This window comes from Corvus cornix, chromosome 12 (genome assembly GCF_000738735.6).
Source record: "Corvus cornix cornix isolate S_Up_H32 chromosome 12, ASM73873v5, whole genome shotgun sequence".
Lineage (NCBI taxonomy): Eukaryota > Metazoa > Chordata > Aves > Passeriformes > Corvidae > Corvus > Corvus cornix.
This window is the reverse complement of record NC_046342.1, coordinates 18,869,971-18,895,736: the sequence shown is the minus strand read 5'-3', so window position 1 is coordinate 18,895,736 and position 25,766 is coordinate 18,869,971. Positions and strand designations below refer to the sequence as shown.

The following is a 25,766-nucleotide window of genomic DNA, read 5'->3' as shown; positions in this document are numbered from 1 at the left end:
GTCCAGGGATGAGGAGGGGCAGGAGGAAGCTGAAGGCCTGCTGAGCCAAGGAAGCCTCCAAAATTGCATGTCATGAACTGACCCTCTGTGTTTTGGGGTCATTCCTTAGGGACCAAAGTAGGGTAAAAGGAGGTGATGTAATTTTCCAAAGACCTCGCCTGTCCCTACCTCCACAGCTCCTCTTTCCTGGTGAGAAATTCCTGGAAAAGCTGCCTCCTGTGTGTGTCCTGCAGAGGTGAATTCCCACAGAGACATTGTCACTGAGCCTTGCATCCCCTCCTTTGGCCCCTGCCTTGCTTCCTCTGGGAAGGAAAGTTCCCAGAAGTACGGCTTGGAGTCAGGGCAGTGTGGACAAGCAAGAACCTGCAGAGCACCCACACCTGCAAATTTTCCTACATGGCAACGAGTTTGGAGTAAAAATTACAGAATTTGGGTCCTGAAGCAAGTCCAGACAGCAGCTGAGGCTGCCTTTGTCATGGATTCAGACAACTCTCTCCCAGCACTCATAAAAACCTCCCATCCCCAGGAGTTATTAGAGATATTTAAAGCTCCTGAAATAAGTCAGATTGGCAGATGTGAAACACGAATCCTCCTCTCGCCCACAGAGAGGGAACCATGCAGAAATCCCTCAGACTGCTTTGCACATCCCTCTCCTTTCTGAGCTTTCCTTTCCAGTGGCTAAAGGGAGAGGAAATAAAATAAATAACTAAATACCATTCTGCTGCTAAAGTACATCACTGAGCTTCCTGCAGAACAACCTTTAGTCACCCAGAGCACAAGCTGGGCACTGAAGGATTTTGTGAAAAATTTCCGCATTTAAAAAAAGTATCAGCTCACAATTTCAATTTATAAATGTTTTTCCAGGATCCATTTCAGTTTGCCAGACGCAGACACACATAACAAAACTAATTATGGTGCTAATTTGCATTTTAATACTGAGATTTGTAATGAAGGAACACGTTCAGGGCGGATGAAAATGTTACAAAGTGCATGCTTGGTTCTCCTGTTTTTATCCCAATAGGGTGATGCAAAACTGCAGGAATTAGAGCTGGAGAAGATGAGAAGATGTGAGGTAAATTGTCTTGGATTACTGGGATGGGATAGAGGGGGATAACTTAGCCTTTATCCTGTGCTGCACTTCTGATGAGCTGCAGGAATGCTGGAATATCCTGTGGGATTATCAAAGAAAGGGGAACAAAGAACTGTCCTAATTTTTTTAAGAAGTGAAATTTAAAATGCAATAAATCTATGGGCACTTCTCAAACCACTGCTCCCCAAAGGCCTCAATTATCTCCAGCTATGATGAATGGTAACTCCTTTCCACCCTTTTCCTGAAAATATCCAAGCACTGGACCTGTCACCACCTCCTTGAGAGAACATCCCGTGAGCCTGCACACCTCATTCTCCACAAGCTCTGTCCGCTGCCATGTTTTGCTAGGGATGTTTGCACTTTTTGCTCAGTTATTCCCCTCTTTGTCCCAGGCTAAACGGATGCTTTCCCAGCTTGCAGCCCTTCTCTGCTGCCTCTTGTCCTTCTGATTGTCAGAGGGGCTGCCTGTGAATTCCTGGGAGATCAGAGGGGTTCACAGGTGGAGCTAAGAGGGGAATTTGCCCCGTGGCTTCTTTATTGCTGATGGAAATGGAGAAGCCAGAGAGCTCCCACCTGGTGCCCTTGGAGCCCATGGAGCACTGGCAAAGCTGGCAGCAAAGGAGAACAAAAAATACCTTTTCCCTGTAAACTGAACAGATTGGGGAACAATAAAGCATGAAATCACACTCAGCACCACTGACAGACATTCCCTGGCAGTGCCTTTTGATATCAAATACAATACAGAGATTTCTCACTTGTCCTGCCTGAACATTCTGTTTGCAGCCAATGACTCAGAAAAGATTTTGAGCCTTGGTCACTTTGCCTACAACTGTCTGTGGCAAAGCTGAAATTCTCCACCTTGAAGCCGATTCCCTGTGGAAGCATCAGTGCTTTAAACCTGGTAGCACAAAACCAGGCTGTGAACAGATGCTAAAAGCATTACTTGGGGATGAAATGATGGCAGTTCCTGTCATAAGCTTAGGCCAAGCTTTGCCTGCCTGGCTTTGAGCTTCAGTCCCAGATGAAGCCTCTTGAGTCTGGATTTGAGCCCCCTGAGCCAGCCCAGGACCAGCAGCTTTGGCTGCACTGCCACAGGGCTCCAAGGTGGATTTCTGGTACCTCCAGGCTGCTTCTGTGGTGAATTTTCACAGCTTGTTTCCCAACTGCTCTCCCCCTGTGTCACCACCTACTCCCAGCCCCTCCAGAGCTCATCCTCCACTTTGCAGGTTGTCAAGTGACACCTCAGGGGCTCCAAGGAAAACAGGGGAGTTCTGATAGCAATGTTGGTGGGTAGCTAAGAGCCAGCAGGGCTCTGTGCTTATGCAAAGGCCAACGAGGATTAACCCCTTCCAGAGGCTGAGAAAGCTTTGTACAAGCTGTTCTAGATCTTCCCCTACCCGCAGTTTCTCCAACCCAAAATAAAGTCTGTTAATGCAGCCATTAGTCACAAACTAATGAGCTGCTGCTACATTCAGCACACTTAGCACGTCCTGATACTACAGTGCAGAGCATTTAAAATAGTTGGATTACACGTCTGAATGTCCATTTAAAATAGTTTGCTTACACGTCTGAATGTCAAACACCGAGAAACCAGATTATTTCAGGTCAAACTGTGTCACCTCTGTCACCTGCCTGGCCCTGGACAGGAGCACAAAGCCAGGTAGCTGCCAGCCCTTGTGCCACCCTGAGCTGGAGCATCTGGAAACCACATTTAAACCCGGATCAACTGAGGGACCGGTGCAAATCCCACCCAAACACAGCCCTGTGCTGACACACAAAGGACGAAGGACAAAACAGCTCCTTGCCTCCATTTGCTACAGTGTGTAAAGGTCTCCTAATTGATGTTCTACATCTAAAAGAAGAATTCAGAAATGCAAAGTCACAGTTAATGAATATTTTTCAGGCAGTGGAGCTGGTGAACATAACAGAATCTCAATTTCAGTTCTACCATCAACTACCACTAGTTTATGTAAAAAAAAAAGAATAAGAAACTAAGACCTCTGAACAAGTTACACCCAATAAATAGATTACAGCTGATTTCCTCTTTATGAACCATTACATGAAGAAAATGCAGCCATTAATTTATGCCTGGGATGGAGAGAATTTGCAATGATTCAATATAACTTGATGGAATTGATAGTGTCATCTGTAGGAAGGAAAGAGGAGCATTACCAGAGTATCAAATGCAAAGTACTCTGAAAAATATAAATGAGGGTTTGAGGGAAGAGATTTCACCCAGGAAGTGCTGGCTATCAGATTAAAAAGGAATCTCAGAGACAAAAGAGAGAATGCTGTGCCTTGGCTTCCCTCTCTTCCTCATGCACCAAAATCTGAATTCTCTGGCATTTAAGTTTCTTGGGAGCAGTCATTTTCTGTTACCAGAGTGAAAGTGAGTCCTTATTTCAAACCACATGAACTCCAACCACCTTCCAACTCTGGATTTCCAGATGTCCATGTCTTTATTTCCCTGCTTCCACAGACATGCCAAGAGCACAACTCCGCTGAACAGAGCCTGGCACATTTCAGGCAGTTTTGCTGTAACTATCCCCAATTCCCAGGAACATCACTGATTATCAGAAGAAATTTTTCAAGATTTTCCTGAGCTATACCTCCCCTAGTGTCACGTAAAGTCTCTGAACATCAAAATGTGATTTATTCACAGGGAAAAAAAGCCATTAGGAACATTTCAGTTCATCAAGTGCCAAGTGCCGAGTGTCCCCTCTGATAGGAGCACGGCACACCTGCAATAATTACTGGGGAGAGATTAGCAACCTTCCCATGCTCCAGTGGCCTCATGGAGTGTTGGTTTAGTGCATCCAAGTGCAGGAAAAGGATTGAATTCCCTGCTGTTTGCTGCAGACAGCCAATTACCAACTACCTGCACACTTGATGCTCCCGACCTTGCCCAGAACAAGATCGGAGCTGATGGACTGAGTCACTCTCAAATGATAAAACTTTGCAGCAAAAAGCCAGGCAACTGCTCCCTCCAAAGAGCATTAGGAAGTGGGATTATTGTAATTAGCCTCTTAAACCTGTACTATTTGCTTTTAATCCCTCTATCCCACTCACTCTGGCTCTACTGAAAATGAGGGAAAGTATCACAAATAATTTCTTTAAATGCACCAAAAAAACCCCCCCAAAAACCCCCCAAAAAACCTCAAACAAACAAACCAAAATCAAACAACAAAAAACCAAACCAAAACAAACACCAACAAGAAAACGAACAGCAAGCAAAAACCCCATGCAAAGCAAAATTTACTTTTCACCAGCCAGAAGTTCTAACATTTCCAAATAACCAAATTCACACTCAGTGCCAAATTAACCCATAGTTTCAGCCTAAAGTGGCCCAAAATATCGTCACTTCTCCCCCCCAGATAAACGTTGTTATTAATGTCTGGTGCAGGCTGTGCTTCTGCGCCAAGCAGATGGGAGCTGTGTGGGCTGCTGGAATATCTTTGAGCATATTATCTCCACAAGTCCTTCATTAGCTTCAGGACCGAGTATTTAAAGCCAGGCATTCAGGAAAAGCAGTCAAAGAAAACACACTATTTCTGGTTTTCACAGCTGATGGGCTTTGTTTGTAAAAATGAGTTGGAATAACTTTCTGTGGAAACACTCGCTCCCCGTTTCTCATTCCCCTCCTGTCAAAAGCCTTCTAAACAGAAGTTATTATGGCTTTTATAATTTGTGACTTCCAAAATCCCTCAAGGTGAACGCAGAAAATTTATTTTCTGTTTAACATTACGTGACAGTGCCTTTTGTGAGCAGCATTTCTGAAAGAAGGCTGCCTCAAATGAATAAAAACAATACCAACAAATCCTTCAGGAGAGGTTCCAACTACACCTGAAGTTATTGTGGTCGGGTTTTATGTAAAAACAGGTTTATGATGCCTTCTGGGGTTTCTTACATTCCTCAAAAACACACAGAGCAAGGAGAGGGATTATTTCCATATCCACAGATTTTGATTTCGGGGTTAATCTTCCAAACTCTGCACTCCAAACCTGCATTCCTTGTTCAGCAGAGGCAGGACAGGGGGCTGGGGCTCAGCAGAAGGCACTGTTCTCTCCCCTGGGCAAAGACATCCCAAAATCCTGGACAGGGTGGCCATGGGGACAATGCCCAAAGTCCACAGGGTCCCTCACTCCACGTTCTGACACAAATCCCAGCAGAGCATGAGGGATGTTATGGATTTATGGGAACAAATACACGGCACCAAGCCCAAACCTCCTGAACGAGGCAGGGAAGCACAGCCTGGGTTGTTCTTCCAAAGGTTTCATCACTTCTAGGACAGGGTTAGATGGGATATTGGGAAGGAATCCTTCCCTGGGAGGGTGGGGAAGGACTGGGATGGAATTCCCAGAGAAGCTGGGGCTGCCCCTGGATCCCTGGCAGTGCCCAAGGCCGGGTTGGACAGGGCTTGGAGCAGCCTGGGACAGTGGGAGGTGTCCCTGATCTTTGAGTTCCCTTCCAACCCAAACCATTCTGTGATTCTAAGACCCAAATTTTCCCTTAAAGCTGCATGAACTAATAAAGCTTGACTCTATTAATTTCTATAAATAAAAATATTCCTAAAATGCACAGAAAAATTTACCTCATGTGGGGTTTTGAACCTCCATAAAGGTACAAGGAAAGTGTTAATCCCCCTTTTTCCTTAAATGATAATCCTGCTCCTGGTGGATTCTTTTGCTGAGATTGCATCTCACTTGCCTGAGGTATTAAACCAAGGTAATTTTTGTACCCATGGGGTATTCATTGATCAGATTTGGTGCTGATACCTTTGAGTTGCTTCACTTGGAAAAAAAAGGCTTCTTTTAGGAAAAAGTTATTAAAATGTGACTACAAATAACTAGGAAAAAAAAAAAAAGCCACCTAAAGGTATCAATAGGTCTAATACAACAAAATTCAGTGACATCTGGAAATCAAATTAGGGTAATTCAACAGCCTAAACCTAAAATTGTTGTATCCAGCAATTCCTGCTTTTCCCATTCCTTTATTTGCAATCATTTAGAAGGGCCCCTAATGAAAAAAGGCCAAAAGAAAAGTACTTTTAATTCCACAAAATAAAGTCCAGTAAGTTATTTTGCTCTCTTTTATTCCTGATCCACATAAAATAATTGCTTGTGTTTATTGAGGCCGTGGTAATGGAGAAAATAATTTGTGCAAAATTCATTAACAAACTGCTTTGCTGGGCTGGCATGGCCACCTCAAATGACCACCGCAGACTGTCAGGGAGAGGGGAAGAAAGATAACAGCCAAATAAAATCCTTAATTTTAACGAATCCATCACATTAAGGCCTCTATTTGACTACTAAGGGGCTTTTATATATTTTAATATTAAAGAGTACACTGAAATAAAAGGGGAAAATCTCCCAGTAACGAGACACAGGCACTGCTGGGCCGCTCAGCCCTGGTGTAATTCCAGTGTAATTCCTGAACTTTACTGGAATAAACACATGCACTTAGCAACATATTATGTAAATCTACTTCTTGATATCAAGAGTGGTGCAGCTGCTGGCCCAGGTTAATTATCTTTATACAATTTATAGAGTTAGATCATCTCTTGGATAAAAAAAGCGCTGCAAATTCCCAGGACAACAGGATTTCATCAGTTGTTTTTCTTAAATGAACACTGGGTCTTCCTCAGCTGGAGGAAGGTTTTTCGAAGGCAGAAAGGAATTTTTAATCCATTTTTAGTGTTTCTTCGTGCCAGAGGGTTGTTACTTATTTATTTTTTTAACAGGATTTGTGATTGCTCAATTAGCAGGGAAATAATGAATGATAACCAATAGAAATTGTTCACTGCTACGAAAAATTGAATCAGGAATAAGTGATCTAGAAAGAGAGGTCACTGAGTCATTTTGAATAAGTACATTTGAGATAATTGTTATGTGCTTTGAAGACATTCCGAGAAAAAGAGGCGAAATTAATCAGATACATTAAATTATGAATTATTAACTCAGCTCTATTAAACATCAAATAGAAAAGCTCTTTAAGATTAACCATGTTTTTGGAAATTCTACTAGCTACAGAAAAGATTTCTGTGATTTGAAACTGATTTTTATTTACATCTGAAATACAGGAAAGGCCCTCAGGGGCGAGGGACACTTTCCAGAGGTGTTGGGTCCATTTATGGACAGGGTTCACCCTGACAGAAACAGAAATCCCTTAATCCATTCACACCCAACCTTCTCAGGCTCAGCTGGGGAGGTCACAGAAAACAAAATCCATGAGTAACTAAAGCCAGAGGTATCCAAGAAACTCCCAGTTTTCCAAGCACTGGAGATCTGGTTTGAAGAATTATTTGATGAATCTGTCGATCTCTAAGTGAGGAGGAGCAGCTCCCATTGCTGCATTCACCTCGAAATCAACTCAGCATTTCTGTTTCCCACCTCTCACAATGCCCTGGGTATTTCAGGGGGCCGATGGAAGCTTTTTTAAAGGACAAATTCCCCAGCAAAGTCAGCCTTTGCATGGAGTGATGCCAGAGCTCCTCATGAACCAAGTGGCTGTGGCCTTGATTTAAGTCAATAATGCTGAACGAATAAAGGCTGTTGCTGGCTGCTGATTTTCCCTGGCTAATAAACATTTCTGCTGTCATCTCCTGAGCCACCACCCCACCCCAGAACTCAGCAGGGTGAAAGGCAAGGCCTTGTTCCTGGTCTGGGGGGTTTGACCCCACCCAGGGAAGGTTCTGCTGCAGATCCTGGGTGGAATGCTGGTCCTTGGGTCCATCCCATCCCTCAGGAAGCTTTACTGCTGTCCCTGCTGGAGCACGGCTCACCTTGGTGATGCTACTGCCGCCCCTCAGGATCTACAGAACCCACCTGCCTTCCGTCTCCAGCTGCTTTACAGGACTACAGCAATTCCAGATTTGCCCAAAGTTACGCACTGCAGGTTTTGTGAGTCCCTTAAGAGCCATATTTCACCAAGAATAAAGTTTCTAGTGATTAAAATGGCCACTTTTCCTTACTTATTTCATTTCTAGGAGTCTGTGGCACAGGAAGCAGACTCAGGAGCAGCACCAGTGCCTGCCCCAGGGGCTCCACAGGCACCTTTCCATATGGAAGCCCTTCAGCAAACATGCCTGGAAGCTTTCTCTTTCAGGGTTCAGAGATAACTCCTTCCCTCACCTCCCTGCTGGTTCACTCGGGCATTAAGGAATAGAACCGGATTTGGGTCCTCGCTTCCAGCTCTGGAGTCCCGTGTGGAGCACAGGGCAGGGATGGGAGTGGCTGCACAGCACCAAGGCTGCTGCAAACCTGCAGCGGTTCCTGATGCCTTTGGATGATTCTGACAGGATTTTGTTCTTGGCCAGCTCATCACATAATTACAAATTAGTGAATCTCTTGATATCAGAGGATTGCTTCATAAATTAGGTCACTGTCGTTCATCATTATCGTTTCTTTACCCAACACATCTCATCCTTTGATCCATTCTCATCTCCACCCTGCACCATTAACACTCACTCTCCATCACCGCCCTGATACGCTGAATAACAAAGTTCAACATTCACCAAGCCAGGAAAATTCACTTTCTTCATTCTCCTCATTAGCAGGTGCATGTTAATAAGCAACAGCAGCCTATTAACAGCAACCTTCCAAAAACTCTCCTTTTACAGAGAGGGGTTTGCCTTGCAACTGAAGCTTACCCTGGATAAGGCACCTCTTTCCTGCTCATCAGGTAATCCCAGTTTTTTATCCGCCACACTTTTCCCCTAAACATGTGCTCCAGTTATTCTGCACCATTCCCTGCTTTACAACCTCCAAACACTTCCAGCAAAAGCTGCTCTGGAAGCTGCTCTCAGCCAACCAAAGGAGATTGAAAGGAAAGTAATCCTGGACTGAGCCAGGAGACCAACCAGCCATCCCTGAGTTTCTCACATCCACAAAGCCAATTTACAGGCCCAAATCCACCCATGCACTTGAGAAGTTCACTGATGGATAATTCCAAGCCTGATGGAATTAGGGAGGCAGCAAAGTTACCCAGCTCTGCTCTGGGTGACAGCAAACGATTCCTGACAACTGCGGAAGCTGCACACGCAGGTGAGGACCAAACGTAGAACAAAACACCTTAAAATGATTTCCTGTGCCTTTTCCATGCCTGGATTATCATCCTGATATCTCCAAGAGGAGGGAACGTGGTTGGGAGAAGGATGACCCACCCCAGATGATCCATCCCAGGGCCACTGAGGGCAGCCAAGGACACAAACCCACTCCAGTTTGAGCCCTGGTCCTCTGCAGATGCAAACCACAAAACCACACATCAGCCATTTGAAAACCCACATATTTTACACAGATACCTTGGAAAACACTGCCAGAATGCCAAATTTCCATTGACAGCTGCTCCTGGTTACCCCCTCGTGCACTCAGACATCCCTGGTACCACTCTTGAGTGACTCTGCCTCATCTGAGCTACAGCAGCCTGAAACATCAGCTCTCAACTCCTTAACTGGGATTTGTTTCATTGCTGGAATTGGATCAGCTCTAAAACCTTTTCTCCAGGACCACCACAGCTGCTTCTTCACAGAGTTCTCTTGGAATTAACTACAAAAATACAGATCCTGCTGCATTTCTATTCTATTTATGTTTTGGGTAGACAATAATAAACATAAATTCTATTTATGTTTTGGGCAATAAAAACCACAGCTCCTTCATTCTTTTGTAATTAAAAGAAACCACTTTCATTTACATTCCACCATGGTGGGGACATTTATTCCTGCCTTGTGTTCCCCTTAAAAATGGGCTTCTTCGAAGTTATTATCACTGACTCTGAACCTTGGGTCTACCAAAGCAAGAAACAAACCTCCAAATCCTAAAAAGCTTTGGAAAGTATTTCCCAGCCAGCATTTCCCTCTCCGTGGTTTAGTGTGTTATCCATCCCCTGCATTGCAAGGATAAAATAAATGCAATCTCAGTGGCTCGTTATGAGAAGAACTCAGGAATTTGGGGTAGTTTTGTGGACAAAATACCTAATTTCCGTTTCTTCTGAGTCTAATGAAATGGCTGAAGTTTTCTGACAGTGCCCCTGAATTATATAATCCTCGAGAAGACATTAACAGCTGCTCTAAAAATCTAATTAAATTTTAGAGCGCTGGTAATGCAGCCATAAGGCCCATGTAAGCCATTATCTACATTAATAAAAATTAAAGTCAAACAATATCTACACAGTAATAATGTACCTGCATTCAAGGTCACTTTAATTCCCTTACTCCCATTTTTTTCTTTATTGTTGCTGTAACTATTATTCATATGTATTCAAAATTTCAAATATAGGTATATTTGTTCCCCTGAATGGTTTACTTAATACAAAATATTGAGACAGGAATTAACTAATTTATCTTAATTGTTTATTTTCTCCCTTTCTCCACAATATAAACTTCTATTTTTAGCACAGAAAAGGGCAAGAAACTGCAACAACCTACAGGGATTTTATTAGGTACCTAAATGAAAATCTAGAATGGAACAACACAGGCACAACTCATCTCAAATCCAATTCTTCTCTTGCATGGAAGACCAGAAAAAGAAAAAAATGGATGCTGTAGAAGGGGAAAAGGAAAAAAATCAGAAAAATTATCTAAGGACAGTACTTTATTTGTATCCAATTATTTTTCTCCACAAATTCCAAGAAACTGATTTTGTTTTCCTCCATTGGCAAATATTACTGTGCATTTATATAACTCCTACCAAGGTGTGTTGGAAGTGACAGAACAAATAGCAAATATAATTCTGGAGCAGTTCCTTGAAAATTGGGCACTGATTTCACTGAAACTTTGCTTCAATTTCTTTGGAAAGACTGAAAACTGTTGGAAAAGCAGAACGGACAACTCCAAGCAGGATCATCTGCATTGCTTCCAAACCCTTCTGGAAAGGTTTTAAGTTCCTTCAAAATTTGGAAATGCATTTTAAGAATCAAATAACATCAAAATGCCCCTGATTATGCCATATACAAATACACAGCATCTCAACAGTGACTTAAATAAAAGGGGGAAAAGGAATATTTTTGCATGAGGTGAAGTATTCAACTCCAAGCTCTCCATGAAGAAAAAGGGATCAGGCAGGGGAGTCCCAACTTTCCTTTCCCAACAGCTGTAACAGCACCAGCTGTGCAGGTGCCCAAAGAGTGGAAACAGCTCCTAAATGGGAACAAAATATTCCAAAACACCCAGATTTCCATTAAAATTCTCATCACTGAGACACACAAATTGTTTACAGAGTGCTGATTAAAGCCTCAAGGGTTTTCCATGAAAATATTTGTAAATTAGGTGAATAAATTATTCAGGGGTCATTATTGAGATTAAACATTCTCCCAGAACATTCTCGGAGCAGAACACTGCTAGTTCTTCTCACTGATTATTTCAGCGCTGTCACAGCACACAAACCTCCCAAATTCTGTTTGGCTCACAGAGCTTCAGCCTTCACCTGTGGAATATTCCTTGGGAATACGCAATCCTCGTGTTAAGTCCCTATAAAGCCCATCAGACCTTAAATTCCTTTTTCTCCTGTCCAAGACCATTCACCAGCAGCTCAAGAAAAAGATCAAGGTGGCTTCTGTGCTCGTGTCTCCTCTCTTAATGACCTCCAAATACTCAGATCTTGCACCTCAAGTGATAAAAGAGACTTCAAACACGGGTTAGGAAGTGAGATGGATGGGAATGCTCTGCTTTTCTTCCTCCAGTCCAGCTCAGGGAGCGGGATGTTACCCAGGCAGATGTTGTTTCCAAGAATTAATAATTCCCATTTATTTTTAAAGCAGGCTCATACTCCTGGACACAAGTTCCCCATCAGACACCCTCCATTCAAACAGAGAAAGGATGAACAGGGCGACTCTCGGGATACATTTGGGTATCACCCAGGATAAACTTTGTGAGAGTCTGTTGTCTTATTGCTCCCTGATTTCCATATCTAATCCCTGCTGGCAGCTGGGGAAATAAGAATCCCTCCCTCACTTATTCACCATGAGAACCTCACCTCGTGCTGCCGCAGAGTGGAGGGAAAATGCTCCAGGGATGGAGCAAAGAGCAGGAAAGAAAAAGAGCTCAAGGATGGCATTTTTTGTTCTGGGATGGTTCGTTCAGCCCTAGAAAAAATGCCACTTCCCACACTGGCTTCCAATTATTTTTAGGCCCCGTATAAAATGCAGTTTGCACACCCTGCCAATCTCTGCTCCCTTGCATATCCTCCCCTCCTGTCTTGCTTTCCTGAAGTGATAATTTGCAGGAGCTCATAAACAACCCCAAATATCAGCTCACCAGGGAAAATACATCCTCTGCTTTGCTGTTCCCGTCAGTTTAAAGGAAATTAGTTAAACCACACAACAGCTTTTACAGCCCCAAGACTTTCTGCACTTAGAGAGAAAAAATCTGCCAGCTTTATTTCCTCCAGGCAGTCATTTCACCTCTGGGCATGTTAAGGAAACAATTTTTATGCCGACAGTGAAAAACTGTTTGTTTTTAAGCAGCAGTTCACAGGAAAGATGCCATGAACTTCATTTAACAATGCTAAAACTGCTTTATTCATTCAAAACTTTTGACAGCCAGGCATAAGGAAGTTTAATTTTTTATTTACTTCGATTTATTGTTTCTCTTGAAGCCAACTCGTCGCTGCACCATTTCATTTTTAAGTACGAGAAGCACCACTTAAGCATCACACAGGGAGTTTGTAAAATCATCATTTAGCTCTGAATTTTGTCTCTCCAAATTCCTTCCCTAATTCAAAAACTCAGTGGAGGGGAGAGGAGGACGGATGGTTGGGAGCAGGGGATCACTAAGGCCGACAGAAACCTCAGGCTGCTGTTACAAATTAAACCATTTCTTGCACCATTTCCTCCTCTCTTTAGGATGGGCCACCCCAGTAGCCAGAAAAGAGCCCATAAATCAACTCCAGGAAGTGGAGAGGTCTCCAAAATAACATTTTCTCTGTGTTGTACTGGTAGTTTGTCATTTATATTTCCACTGTCTTGTAAGTTAGGCAAATAAATTGCTTCAGCTGCTCATCGGAAGGAAACGTTTAAATAAAAATTGTATTTCACGTGGTGCCTGCACTTGTGACTTAACCCCGTTCAGCTTACCGGAGGGTTAGCCTTTAATTCCTTTAGGCTTTAGAGAGAACATCAAACAGAAAATAAACCCTGTGTTATGGACTTCAGGGATGCAGCCCTGAACAGCTGAGTACCTGGGAGGACACCCAAAATCTTATTTACATGTCACGACTCTCTCAGCCCTCTGTTAGCCAGGTAAGAAATGAAATATGGAATATCTTACACACGGACATATCATTTTCACAATTTGCTCCCCAGCTCTCCCTGAGACTCCTGAAGTTCCCAGCAAGACACAGAAAACATGGGAGTTTCTCTTTTTTTAAGGCTCTGGCTGTGGTGCTGCTCAGGCCAGGTGAGCACAGCTGCATTCTGCAACCCCCAGCCACAACAGCTGAGCAGAATTTTGGAAAGAAAATGTGATTTCCATCCTCAGGAATCAAATCTTAAATATGTGAGTGTGCTTTATTGCATCTTAATTGATAATTTCATTTACCTGCTGCTAGAAGATCTTCCTAAAAGCCTTTTCGCCTCTGGCAACAGGCACAGAAAGTCCAGGAAAAAGAAAGGGAAGGTTCTCCTTCTTCACAGGCTCATTTCCCAACCAGTTTTCCGCAAAGGACTGCAAGACATTAAACAATGCACTCAGGGTCTGAGACCTCTTCAGGCTACAGAAGAGCTGGGGGCCTCAGGGCACAGAAATCAAAGATTTTTAAGCAGAAATCTGTAAGAATCACAATATTTTACCAGTTTTGTGTGTTTTATTGCTTCTCGGTTGCTCTGACAGTCTCATCTAGCCACTGCCACAGGCCATCTCTATCAATGATTGATCTCTGCCTCCCTTCCAACCTTAGGGGAAAATCTGGAGAGCTGGACAGAGTATTTACTTTTATTTTATATAGTAACAAGGCTTTCTCTAAAAATCTCTGTGTGTTGAACACCACACGTGTGACCCAGCTCATTTGTTGATGTTTAATATTCTCCTCTCTCACTGAATGTAACCAGGGGAGGAACACACAAGTGCAGAGGAGAAGAATACAAAACAACCCAGGCCTGTCAGCCTGAGCCCCGGGGGTCTTGAGAGATGACAAAACCCTTTATCAGCTCCACCAATGCAGAAGACAAACCCCACCCATCTCCGCCTCTCCTGGCTGCCCACTCGGGGAGATCCCTGCACTGCTTCAAGCAGTGCCTTGAAAATTCACTGTTAAATAACAGCTCTGAAAGATCATTTTGATTTGGAAATGCCATGATGAGAGAGGCTGAAGGGACTGCTGAGGGCGTGGTTATGATTTGTATGTTTGGGAAACACAGGGAAGTTGTGGGCTCGGCTTCTTGTTTCCAAAGACACAGAAACCCAAGGCATTAACAAATCTCATGGACCAGGGGGAGAGAAGAGAATAAGGAATATAAAAAAACCCTAAAGAAAAGAACAGTAAGAAAATTGACATTCCTGAGCAAGCACCGTTCTCTGCCTGCCGTGGGGGATGCTTTGAGCAAACACCTCTGCCTCCATCAAGGGTTTTTCTCCACACACAGCCCAACATAACCCTGATGTTACCAGTCCTCACCTGTGCCACTGTGAGACCAACCCACGGACTGATAACCTGCAGCTCTCTGCCTCACTGACCAACCATTCCCTTCTCAGAGATCATTTCACATCCTGCCCCTCCTCGGTGGCTTCATTCACACAAACAGCTCCAAGCGCATCTCTTAATGCTGAACATGCCAGGGATAAAATTCTCCTTTACAGCACTGGTTCTCTGTGGATCCTCAAAACGATCCTTTAACAAATCTGCCCCCAAAAGCGAAGGGCAGCTCCTTCTCAGGGCAGCAAACCAGATGAGCACAGAAATAAGTTATGAAAAGCTGTAAATTTGGTTGATCATCATCAGGGATCGGGTGTGGATAGTAATCACTGCTGGAAGAGACTTTCAGGGCAGGTGTGAGGGGATGGTGAAGGCATTCAGGAGTTATTATGAACCAAAGGGAAATGAGGTAAAGAAACTGCTGTGACAAGTCCCCAGGTGGAAATCAAAGGCTTTGGAGCAGGACACGATTTCCACACATTCCCACAACGTTCCATGAGAAGGTGTCTCCAGCCCCCCTGGGAAGATCCCCACTGCAGTGATCTCTGGCACGCCCAGCACCTGGGCAGCTTTATCCTCCTTTTTCCATCACCAATGGAAGCCCAAAAAAACCACACAATCATAGCTCCAAACTAAGGAAGAGCTGAACTTCGATTTGATGAACTTTTTTTAAGGATTCTTTGGAAAAATCCCAAGGATCCGGCTATCACATCTCAAACTGACACCACTGCACAACAGTGAAAAGAGGAGAATATCTGTGGGCAAAGCATCAAGTTTTGTAACCACGAGGATCTCAGAAATATTTATTCTCACTTGAAAATTGGCAAGGATTTTGACTGCATAAATGATTTGCTGGTTTACACTCGAGGGAGCAGGTGTGCTCACAAAGAAAAAGAGAAAAAGATGAAAATAAGTTCTTCAAAGGAAAATGACAACACTTATCAAATTACTGGTAATGATCATTCTGGTCCTATCAGACTAAAAGTACACCAGATGCTGCAAGTCAGAAGCTGGTTAAGTAGAATTTTCACCTGATTGCTCTACTTTGATATCCCCTGTCTTCCACACATTCCAGAGTCAAAGGGTTATTGTTAAAATAATTTGAAAAGGAAAATGAGGGGAAGAAAACCAAAGCTTAGAGTCTTACATTGCATTCTTAGTCCCTAAAGGAATGAAATCACCTATTTTGGAAGGTTTCTACCTTCAAATGCACAATTAAATTGTAAAGCTCAGCACCTTACGAGACCATTATGTAAACAACATTTAAGAGTGACTCCTAGGCTAATATTAGCTTTATTCTTGCACAAATGACCTATGGATTTCTTTCTTTTTACCCTGCTCACCACAAATGCCAAGCCTGCAGATCAATTTATTAACTTGCAGCCTTCACTTGAGTCCTTGTTTTGAGCCAAATGCTGTGAAGTTTTTACTACAATAAAAATATTCAATATTTTCCTCCTTCTGCAATGAGTAGTTTCTTTCAATTAGGAAACTTGCACTGAATTTGGTTAGAAAGATTTTACTTATGGGGCTTTCTCCTCTACAGCTGCAATAAAATAAGGTTTTTAAGCACCCACTGCAACCACCTCTATTTTAGGTACTTTCACCCAAACAGCCCACGCAGAAATGGACATTTAATGAAACGAGACTTCAAACGAACGTGGCAGTTCTACACCACACAACAGATTTCTTCTCCCTGGGATTCCCAAAACCCCTTTGTTGACTGTGGGTTTCCCAAAAGCTCTGCTGTGTCTCCATCACCACATGCTGGGGTCACTTTGTCCTTCCCGTGGGACACCCGGAGCCAACTGTGCCCTACAAAGGAGGGAGCAGCTCTTGGGGGGGTTGAACTGTGCTGGGCATTAAGTGGGTCCCATCTGTCTGCTCTGAGTGCTCCAGGGCACAGCTCTCCAGATCCACTCATCTTGGGATGAATTTGGCAGCCCAACACTCCCACATTTCACATTTTCCAGCACCTACAGCAGCAGAAGGAGTCTGGTGGGCCAGACTGTGCAGTCAAGCAAAGAGATAAAGGTTATTTCCCCAAATTATGTAACTGGGCTCTGCATAAATAACCAGAGTTGTCTTCCCAAAGGGAGTACAAGGGAATATTTAAAGACAATTTTAAACTACAGGGTTTTTAAAACTAATTAAAAGTCTTGGACTTGATCTTGGAGGTCTTTTCCAACCTTAATAATTCTCTCTGTAAAAGTAAATATATACAGTGTGCTGAAAAATTACTTTGAATTATAAATGAACCTTCCAAGATGACCAAATTGAATGTGCAGATCCTTCTCTCATCCAGCAATAACTTTTCAAAGCTGGCATTTACTGGCTGATGTTTTTTCAGGTTCATCCTAAACACTCTACAGCACAAAAAAACTTCCCACTGTGCTTTTAAAAATGCCTTCCCATCCACTTGATTCAAATCAACGTCTGGGTGAACATGATCAATGTTCATTAGAAGCTCTGCAGTGACAGGTACACGAGTGGCACTCGGTGTTTGCACAGCGAAGCTCCCACAGCTGGAATGAATAAATGGAGCGTGTGTTTCCACACGCAGCTGACACCATCCATAACTCGGGGTTTGACACTTGGCTGCCCTTAGGAAGGAGATGTTTTTCAGAAATAGTTTATTTGCAGAAAAAAAAAAAAAAATTACCAGAATAACCTTCTGAGTAAGGCAGCGTTGAAACAGACTTATGGAAGAAATGCCAGGCAGGAAATTCTTCTGGGTGGGAATGCTTGTGTGAGCTGGAAGCATACAAATCCATCAGAAATACTATATAAAAGTACATTTATGTCTTTCCTTCAGTAAGAATATGAAGACACAGGCACTGCTTTGGTGGGAGAGCATCCCACAGGAAGCCCACCTGGACCAGCCAGTCCAAGCTCTCCCCCAGCCACCAGTTCTAGAACAGGAGAGAAAACCCAGGTTCTGCTCATCCCCTGCTAAAATCCCATCAAATCCCGGAAAATCACAGCATTCAGGACTGGATACACTTTCTAGGATGATTTCCCGAATTATTACAGATGTGTGGATGTGGCACCCTTCTCCATGAGAGAAGGATCAATGCAAGCATTAGGATTGGTCTCAGAGAGAAAAATCCTTCTGGAGGGCTTCTCCAAAGGCATTTCAGGCTATCCCACAGCCTCCTTCCCTGAATGATCCCTGCCCCTGAATTCCTCTAAAAAATGCTTTCAAGTTTTAATGTATTTTTATAAAATTTACCACTGAGGTAGATTTTGGGGTGACAAGTTTTCTCAGGGAGCATTTTTCTCTTTGATGAGATCAAAAGCATGAGGAAACCCTGGTAGGAATTTCCCAACAGTCTGCACAGTGGATTAGAAGAACTAGAAGGGATTTCTTTCCCATCAGCTCCAGCTATCACCCTGCCAAGTTTCATTTTAGGGAGGAAGCAAAGCAGATCAAAACATGCACCAACAAGTTTCCTCTCACTACTCCTACATGAAAAACCAACTCAAACTGCTGTGACATCCCAATACAGCTTCTAATTGCAAAAATCCAAACAAACACGCAGAAAATGACCAATGTTTGGGATTTGGGAAGAGGATTTTCCCTCGAGCAAAGGGAAAGCAACCGTAACTTAGCAGGTGGGTTTTGCCATGGGGGTGTTGTGGAGACAGCAGGGGGAAACATCTCCTCCTCCCTGCAATAGCTGAAGGGAAAAGGTTTGATTTGTTATTTTCAGCCTTTCTGAAGTCTGACTGTCCATTTTATTAATCGAGTTTCTCTTAGGGCAGGTCTTGAAGGCCTTGCCTTCCCTCCCAGCTGAGCTTGGCACTGGGATGCTCTCGGTGGTCTCCCACCTCGTTGCTTTGATCAGCAGCTGCAGACAGTGATTGCTGGTGATGGACAAACCCTGTGGGCTCTGTTTGGGCTCATGTCAGGCTGCTCAAACCCCTCTGGGCTTGAATCTCAGGAATGAAACTCCTTGGGGATACTTGGGAATGCATGAGACAGACAAATGTCTCTCCATCCTTGTGCTGCACTCTTGGGCTCACTCCCAGCAAAAGGGAAGAACCTGGCTTGGAGGGAGAGGATGGATCCTGCCATGGACAGACACTGAACAGGATTATGTTCAGTCCTGGCCTTTAAAGGAAATGAAACTGATTTCCTTGGGTTTCATTTCATGTCTTCAGTTTTTTGATATATGACAAATACTGGCAACAACAAAGAAATAAGAAAAAGTAATCAGCTGGGAATTTGGTATTTCTTTTTTTCCCCTGTTGAAAATCCTTTAAGATGGTAAGATGGATGCACAATGTTTTTGATAAACTCCAAAACATCTTAAGTGGTTGATATCTGTGCAGAAACTGATTAAACTGCGTAATTGCCACATGCTCAACTATAAACTGTAATCACATGTAAGGACCAAGTTGAAACAAGTCTTTTGCTGACTTCTAATGATTTTTATTTAATTTTGAGCTGAATATGAAGGGATTTTCATAACTCAACCTCAGCATGCAGAGGGAGCACATTCTCACTCACACCAAGTAGATACCCACACCCACAAATAGGGGTAAATCCATTCTTAACTCATTTCAATATATACATAATTCATGAGATGCAACTTTTTGTTGTATTTACAAGACCACCATGGCAGGGGGGTGAGTTAAAACTGATTCCCCAAGGTGGATAAAGCCAATCTGCCCTAGGCTGAGGATAAAAGGTGGGGCAGCAGCTGCTATAAATACCAACAGGCATTATTCTAAATCTTAATGCAAGAACACACTGAAGTATTTCACATCACACAGTAAATGGTTTGAAGATTGCAGACAAAGTAGTCAGGCTATGAATAACTGACAAGAGAGTCTCCAGATAAGCACGCAGAGTTAATTATGCCATACCCAGAAATAAATAAAAGCACCAGCTCCAATGTTCGTGAAGCAGCTGGTAATAAATAACAACTTGTAAACATTTTAATGCACTTATTCTGGTAAAATTAAAATCAATGTTCATGCAGCAATAGCTATTAAATAATACTTACTGGGGGAAAATCTGAGAAGCTTAAAATCCAGTACCTTGTGTGTCAGAAATGAAAGCACACAATGAGAAACAGCTGGAGCTCATAATTTATACCATTTTGAGGTCTTAAGGAAAAAGGCTGCCAAAAAATACCATGTACAGATATTTGGGGCAAATTGATCTCATAAAAAAAGGATTAGTGCGTGCGAGGAGTAATCAAATGCTTCATGTTGGATTACAATTCCACTTAATAAATCAAGCTACTTCTGCTCCTGAAAAGGTTCATTCTACACTCATTTGATTAGTTACACGAAAAATAAATCCCACACAGCAGCAGCAAAAGATAAATGCCTTGTCAAATAAATGCCACCACGAGTCCCTGTGAGCCCCTGACTGTGGATGAGATGCCAGCCCCACATCCCAGAAGAGTTTGGGAAGATCCCAGCTCAGCCAAGGTGCTTCTCGTTACACACGCTCAAGTTTTTATAGGGGCATTTTTAGAGATTCACTGGCCCAATCCTTGCCTTAACCTCACACAGCACCAGCTCAGCGCCTTGGATACGAGTTTGTGCAACCACAGAATGGTTTGGGTTGGAAGGGACCTTAAGGACCATCAAGTTCCAACCCTCTGCTGCAACAGGGGCACCACATCCATCATCATCCTCATCAGAGATGAGAGCAGACACAATAGAAGATCTTCCAAATTTGGCTCAAGAGGGTCACTCTGAAGAGGATAAACCATCCAGCAAGGATTAATTTAATATCATTTTCTATTTTCACTGCCTGATGCGGTGAGCTCGGATGGATGTGACGCCATCCTCTCCTCACAGGATCAAATCTGAAGACAGTCTGCATTCTGGCCAGGCTGTTGCCAGCCTTGCCTGAAGAATGGAAAACTGCTCTGGAGCACAATCCCCTTGAAGCTTTACTTCAATATAATTGGGGACCTCTCTGTTCTCAGGGTAATTTTTCCTCACAAGAGATGTCAGCTACTCACTCTTGTTATTTTTCTCCGGACAACATCCCTGGGTGAGATGCACAGCGAAAAGGACAGGGAAAAGCAGGAACCAAGTTCCTTTTTGAAAAATAAAGATGAGTTTGTGCTCTGCCAATGGTCTGCTGTGCTCTGCCAGCTGAACCCAGCCCTTGCTGTGAATCATGGTAGCTCCCCGTTTCATTTTGACCTTTTCATCATTATGCAGCTTGATTAGCTCTCCAAGCTGACTGCTTTCATGTGAGAATGAAATCAGCTACTTAAAAGATAAAAGATGAAAGTGATCAAAGTTCTATTTCATATTCTCGGAACAGGCAGCTTTTAGAGAAGAAGTGCCACCAGCCTGACATCCCCGGGAAGTAAACACCTTTCAGTGCCGCAGGAAAGGACAAGTGAGCCTCTCCTCCAACACCTCTGGAAGGGCTTTTTGGAGGGATGATGTAGCTGGGAGACGGGAAACTCACAGCTGAGCTCCCTGTGTGCCTCCAAGGGATGTGCCAGGGCTCGGGGAGCGAGTGCCAGGTCACACCCACGTGAGGATTCAGCAGACGCTCCAAGGGTGGAACAGGAGGAAGGAGCTGCACTTGCAGCACGCACAAGGGGTTGCAATCACAGATGCAAATTCAAGAAATGCAGCGGAGATCTGCTTAAGAGGCCTTCAGAAACACGCTGGGTAAGCACTTTCTGCACCCCTGTCCTTGGAGTACCCACAACCAACTTCCAGAGCCAGAGGGCTCCAAACATAGGATCAGAGTGACTCTCCTTGAACAACTGCCTCCCCATGCTCCCCTTCCAACACTGCCCTGAGCCACCAGAGCAAGGAGAGGCCAATCTCTCCAAGATTTCCACCCCAACAGAGGCACACAAAGAGAAATTGTGAGAAACATGGCCCAAACACAAACGTGCCAGAAATGCACCAGTTACTAGAACAAATTTTGGACTGATGCACATATCCACACACACACAGATACAGGTGAGCTTTACCACTGTACTCATCTTTTCCCCCCACAAAAGCTACCAGAGGTGTGGAAGATGTGCCAGGAGGACAATGAAAGGAGAACAGGTGAGATGAAGCCCCTTGGTATCATCAGACATCACCCACAGCAGCCCACCTGGAGAAGAGAAAATGCCAGGAGTTCTGCCAAAAAAATCAATACACCCCACCCCTTCAAAAAAATCCAATCAAACACAAAAAAAACCCCAAATCAAACTCAGATTTGCATTTGCTCACCACAAACCTTGCTGCCAATCTAGCACCAGAGCATCAAAGAGCAGGACAGGTTTTCCAAACCCCGGTGCAAACAGCGTTGTCTCCCAGCAAGTCAGGATTTAAAGCAAGCAGCATTTGCCAATGTAGGAACTAAGCAGCAGCAAACAGCTAAAATTCAGAGATAAAACATCTTTAAGTAATTATGGAATTTGTACTTGACTTGGGTGTTTCTGAGGCAGCAACATTGCAGCAGGCAGTGTCCCAACAGAGCCTTCAGCGTGGTGGAGACTCCACACTGGGCTCTGTCACTCACAATTATTTCGTTATTAAGCTTGATTAGCTCACCTTGGTGATTAGAGAATATTTTGTGAGCATCACTTGAATCTGGACAATCCAGAGGCTGAAGAGGTGAAGCAGCAGAAGGAGGTGCAGGGAGGGAGCTGGTGCTGGCAGGAATCTGAGGGGATGCTGTGGCCACCAGGATCTGGCAGGGCTGGAGCAGAGCAGGAGAACAATCTTCTTTTTGTTTTTTTCCATCCTTCAGATTCTCTCACACCAACCCACAAGCCCAGAGACGAGCACTGAGAACTCCATGCACCTATTAGCTCTATTTATTACACAAAACCACAAGGATGCTTTAACAGTTCCCTTTCACTCCGCTTCCATTAGCAAAATATTGGCATGACTTCCTCTCCCAGTCCCTCCAACGACAATTACAAGATATCCTCCCCAGCCAAGTACTTCTGTTTTTTGAAACTACATTTTCCTAATATTTAATTTATACATCATTTCCCACATGTATTAGTAATAAATGTTTCAAGGCGGCAGACAGGAATACAACAGGAAAGCATAATGCTTGCTGTTTACTAGGAGGCCTCATTAAAAAGACATCAAGAGCAAGGAAAATAAAAACAACCTTGTGAACCTCTGTAATTGGTCTCCAGAGAAACGTAACGCTGAGGACATCGATGCAGAAATGCCCCAGTGACTGGGAAAAAAAAAAATTCCAGTTCACTCAGCCTTTGGTACCCCTCAGTTCTTACACTGATTTTTTTATTATTAAAACACATTTTGGATTTTCCTTTAGCTGCAACAGCTCTGCCAGGTGTTGATGGGTTGATATTAAATACTTAAATAATCATTAATCCCTGCCACCCTTAATTATTTTTAAAGGACAGAATAACTAGAGGCATTTTCGTGGAGTTTAACTTTTTGCAAGGTCTCCTGTGGGGGATGTCTCCAGTACTGCCTGGTGGAGCCGGGTGTGTATTTTTTATCATCCCTCCTGTACTAAAATAAAGAGAACAAGTGCAATTACAGTGGCTAAATTTGTTGTTTTAACTTGCTGTTTGTAGAACAGAGCTGTTGCATCAGACACATTTTTAGCAAAATAATGGCTTAATCCCCCTTTGAAATGAAAGTTAATTTGACTGGCTTTGCCCCCAGTTAGGCTCAGCTGTCGCTCACAAAGCTTAATTTTTAAACCAAGCCCAGCATAACCCCCCTATTACTGAGCAGCCTTCAAAATTCATATTTAAAGCCAACAGGTCCCAGCGGCTCCTTTCAGATCCTTCTGGGCTTCCCAGAAGACTCATGAAACTTGATTAAACTAAAAATTGCATTTCATTTTCCTGTTTTGTTTGCATTTAAATGGAGAAACTTGCAGCTGGATAATGGCCATATATTTCCTGTTGCACTTCCACTCCCAGCAATAAGTGTTTTGTCATGTTTTGTGCCGCTTAAAATATGAACTTCTTGCTCCAAATGCAGAATAAGACTGTGTAAACCTGAGACTACAGCAAGACTTGCCCAGAATGTTTGACTGGTGGGATTTAACATCCATCTAAGCACATTTATTTGTAATGTTTTCACTTGGAGGTGCACTTGGTGACCCCCCAAGCACCCACTCCTCCCTCCTTGCTTCCCTTCCATACCCCCAGCTCCCAGATTCAATTATAAAGCCCCTCAGATGTCAGATTTTACAGGAAAGCTTCAAAACCATTACTCAGCCAAACGCTGGCCGTGGTAAAGCTCAGACACACCATGAAAAGCCACCACCTTTTACCCAACCTGTGCTGATCCAACGAGGCTTTGCTCCATCACTGCTGAGCTCCATGTGAAGAATCCAACCCAATAAGGTTGGAAAAGACCTCCAAGACCATGAAGTGCATCCTTTGAACCCCCCATGCCCACTAACCACATTGGGAAGCGCCACACCCACTCATTTTCCAGGGAAAGTGATGCCACCACTTCCCTGGGCAGCCCATTCCAATGTTTGACCACTCTTTCCGTGATGAAATTTTTCCTAACATCCAACCTGAACCTCACCTGGCACAACCTGATGCTGTTTCCCCTTGCTGAACCTGTCCAGCCCATCCCAGAAAAGCCTTGGAACAGCAGCACCTCCAAGCCCAGCCCTCACCAGTCCCCTCTCCTCTCCTCCACAGCCAGGCAGCTCCCACGACATGCGAGGAGTGTGTGACATCCCTCAAATTCACAGCTCTTCAAGGAGAGAAAATTGCACCCCTAAAGGCACTGATGAGAAAAAGCCACCCAAATTTGTTTTCATCCTTTTAAGAGGCCATAAAGTTTAGTGTTATTTATTGGCAGGTCTCGCTCTGCTGAAGGCTCAGCGACACACGGAGCGTTGGCACAAGGTGTTCCCTCTGATCCCCTTGCAGCAGTTTTCCATTGCATTTTGGCACATTTTGGGGCAGTTTTGCCACAGTTTTTGTCAGTTTTTTACAGCTTCCCAATAAAGAAATGTATCTTTAACCTCCTCCCTATCCTCCTTGCCCTCAAGGGGCTTTTCCAGGTTTTTGAGACTCCAGCTCTGGTGATGCCCAGGCTACGGTGGCTGTCCCAGATGCTGCCAGGGCCAGCTCTTGCCAAGCCTCACTGCTCCAAACCCATGGAGGAGCAGCCCCTCAGCTGCCCCTCTCCATCTCCCTGTGCTCTCAACCCCATTTAGCACAGCATAGCCAAAACAGGAGTAAGGAAAAGAGCTTAATTTCATCGGAAATACAATTTTTAATGGCCTTTGTGGCATTTGCTTGGGTGATGTGCTGAGTGCGAGCATGGCTCCTGGGGAGGGCTGGGGAATTAATGCACTCCCTCTGTCCAGCAGGCAGAGATGAAGGAAGAGCCATGATTATTTTCAAATGTTAAGTATCAGCAGAGTGTGATTATGCAGTTAGTAATGAAGAAAAGCCTATTTCCCATTCCAGATGAAACAGACTGGGTGGCCTCTCCTCCTGCTCTGCTCCCTCATGTTTTACACCTGGCACTGAGGTGACACCACAATTCCCACCACTGCCCCCAGTCCAGAGCTTCCCACAAGTTCTTTTTTCAAAAATCACTCTAAAAATTCACTAACTATCCCAAATAATAGGGACTAGGGATAGGAAAGCTGTGACAGCTCCCCATACCAGCCCTGGCCTCACAAGCGCTTCCCCAGCCCAAGTTGTTAAATCTGTCGCATGAGTGCATTTATGGCTTCATACAAACACACAGAGATAAGATAATTAACCATTTCCCACTGGAAATTGGTGATTTGCATGCATATTAAGGTTAAACGACAACAAAAAGGAGTAAGAAAGTTAAGGGAAGGTTTCCAACTTTATTTTGCAGCATCACCAACCAAATTCCTTGCCTTTGGCACTAAAAAAAGAACCAGGGTAGGAATTGCCACACTTCATCTGACTTTTTTTAGACTAATTACGTTCCTGCAAGCAGAGTTGCTGAACTGCTCGTTCCTAACCCTGCCTTGTCTGGCGCATCAACAGATGGGAGCAAAATGACTTCTGTAAATCAGAGCCCCGTGACAGCGGAGAGATTATCTCGGTTCTGGGAAACAATCT

At 43.8% G+C, this 25,766-nt stretch overlaps 1 protein-coding gene across 4 annotated transcripts in view; it reads right to left on the bottom strand.

Annotated features, from left to right (window-relative positions):
* Positions 1-25,766, bottom strand: part of CNTN4 (contactin 4) — a 271,038-nt gene that overhangs the window by 152,528 nt on the left and 92,744 nt on the right. For 2 of the 4 annotated variants that reach the window (XM_039558958.1, XM_039558957.1), the window contains exon 3: positions 22,252-22,399. The exons of 1 other annotated variant lie outside the window; for it this stretch is intronic. In XM_039558958.1, coding sequence (XP_039414892.1) covers positions 22,252-22,399 — 148 coding nt within the window. Of the gene's footprint in view, positions 1-13,619; positions 13,746-22,251; positions 22,400-25,766 lie in introns of all 4 variants that reach the window. One more of the 4 variants, XM_010390268.4, reaches the window with a different exon arrangement.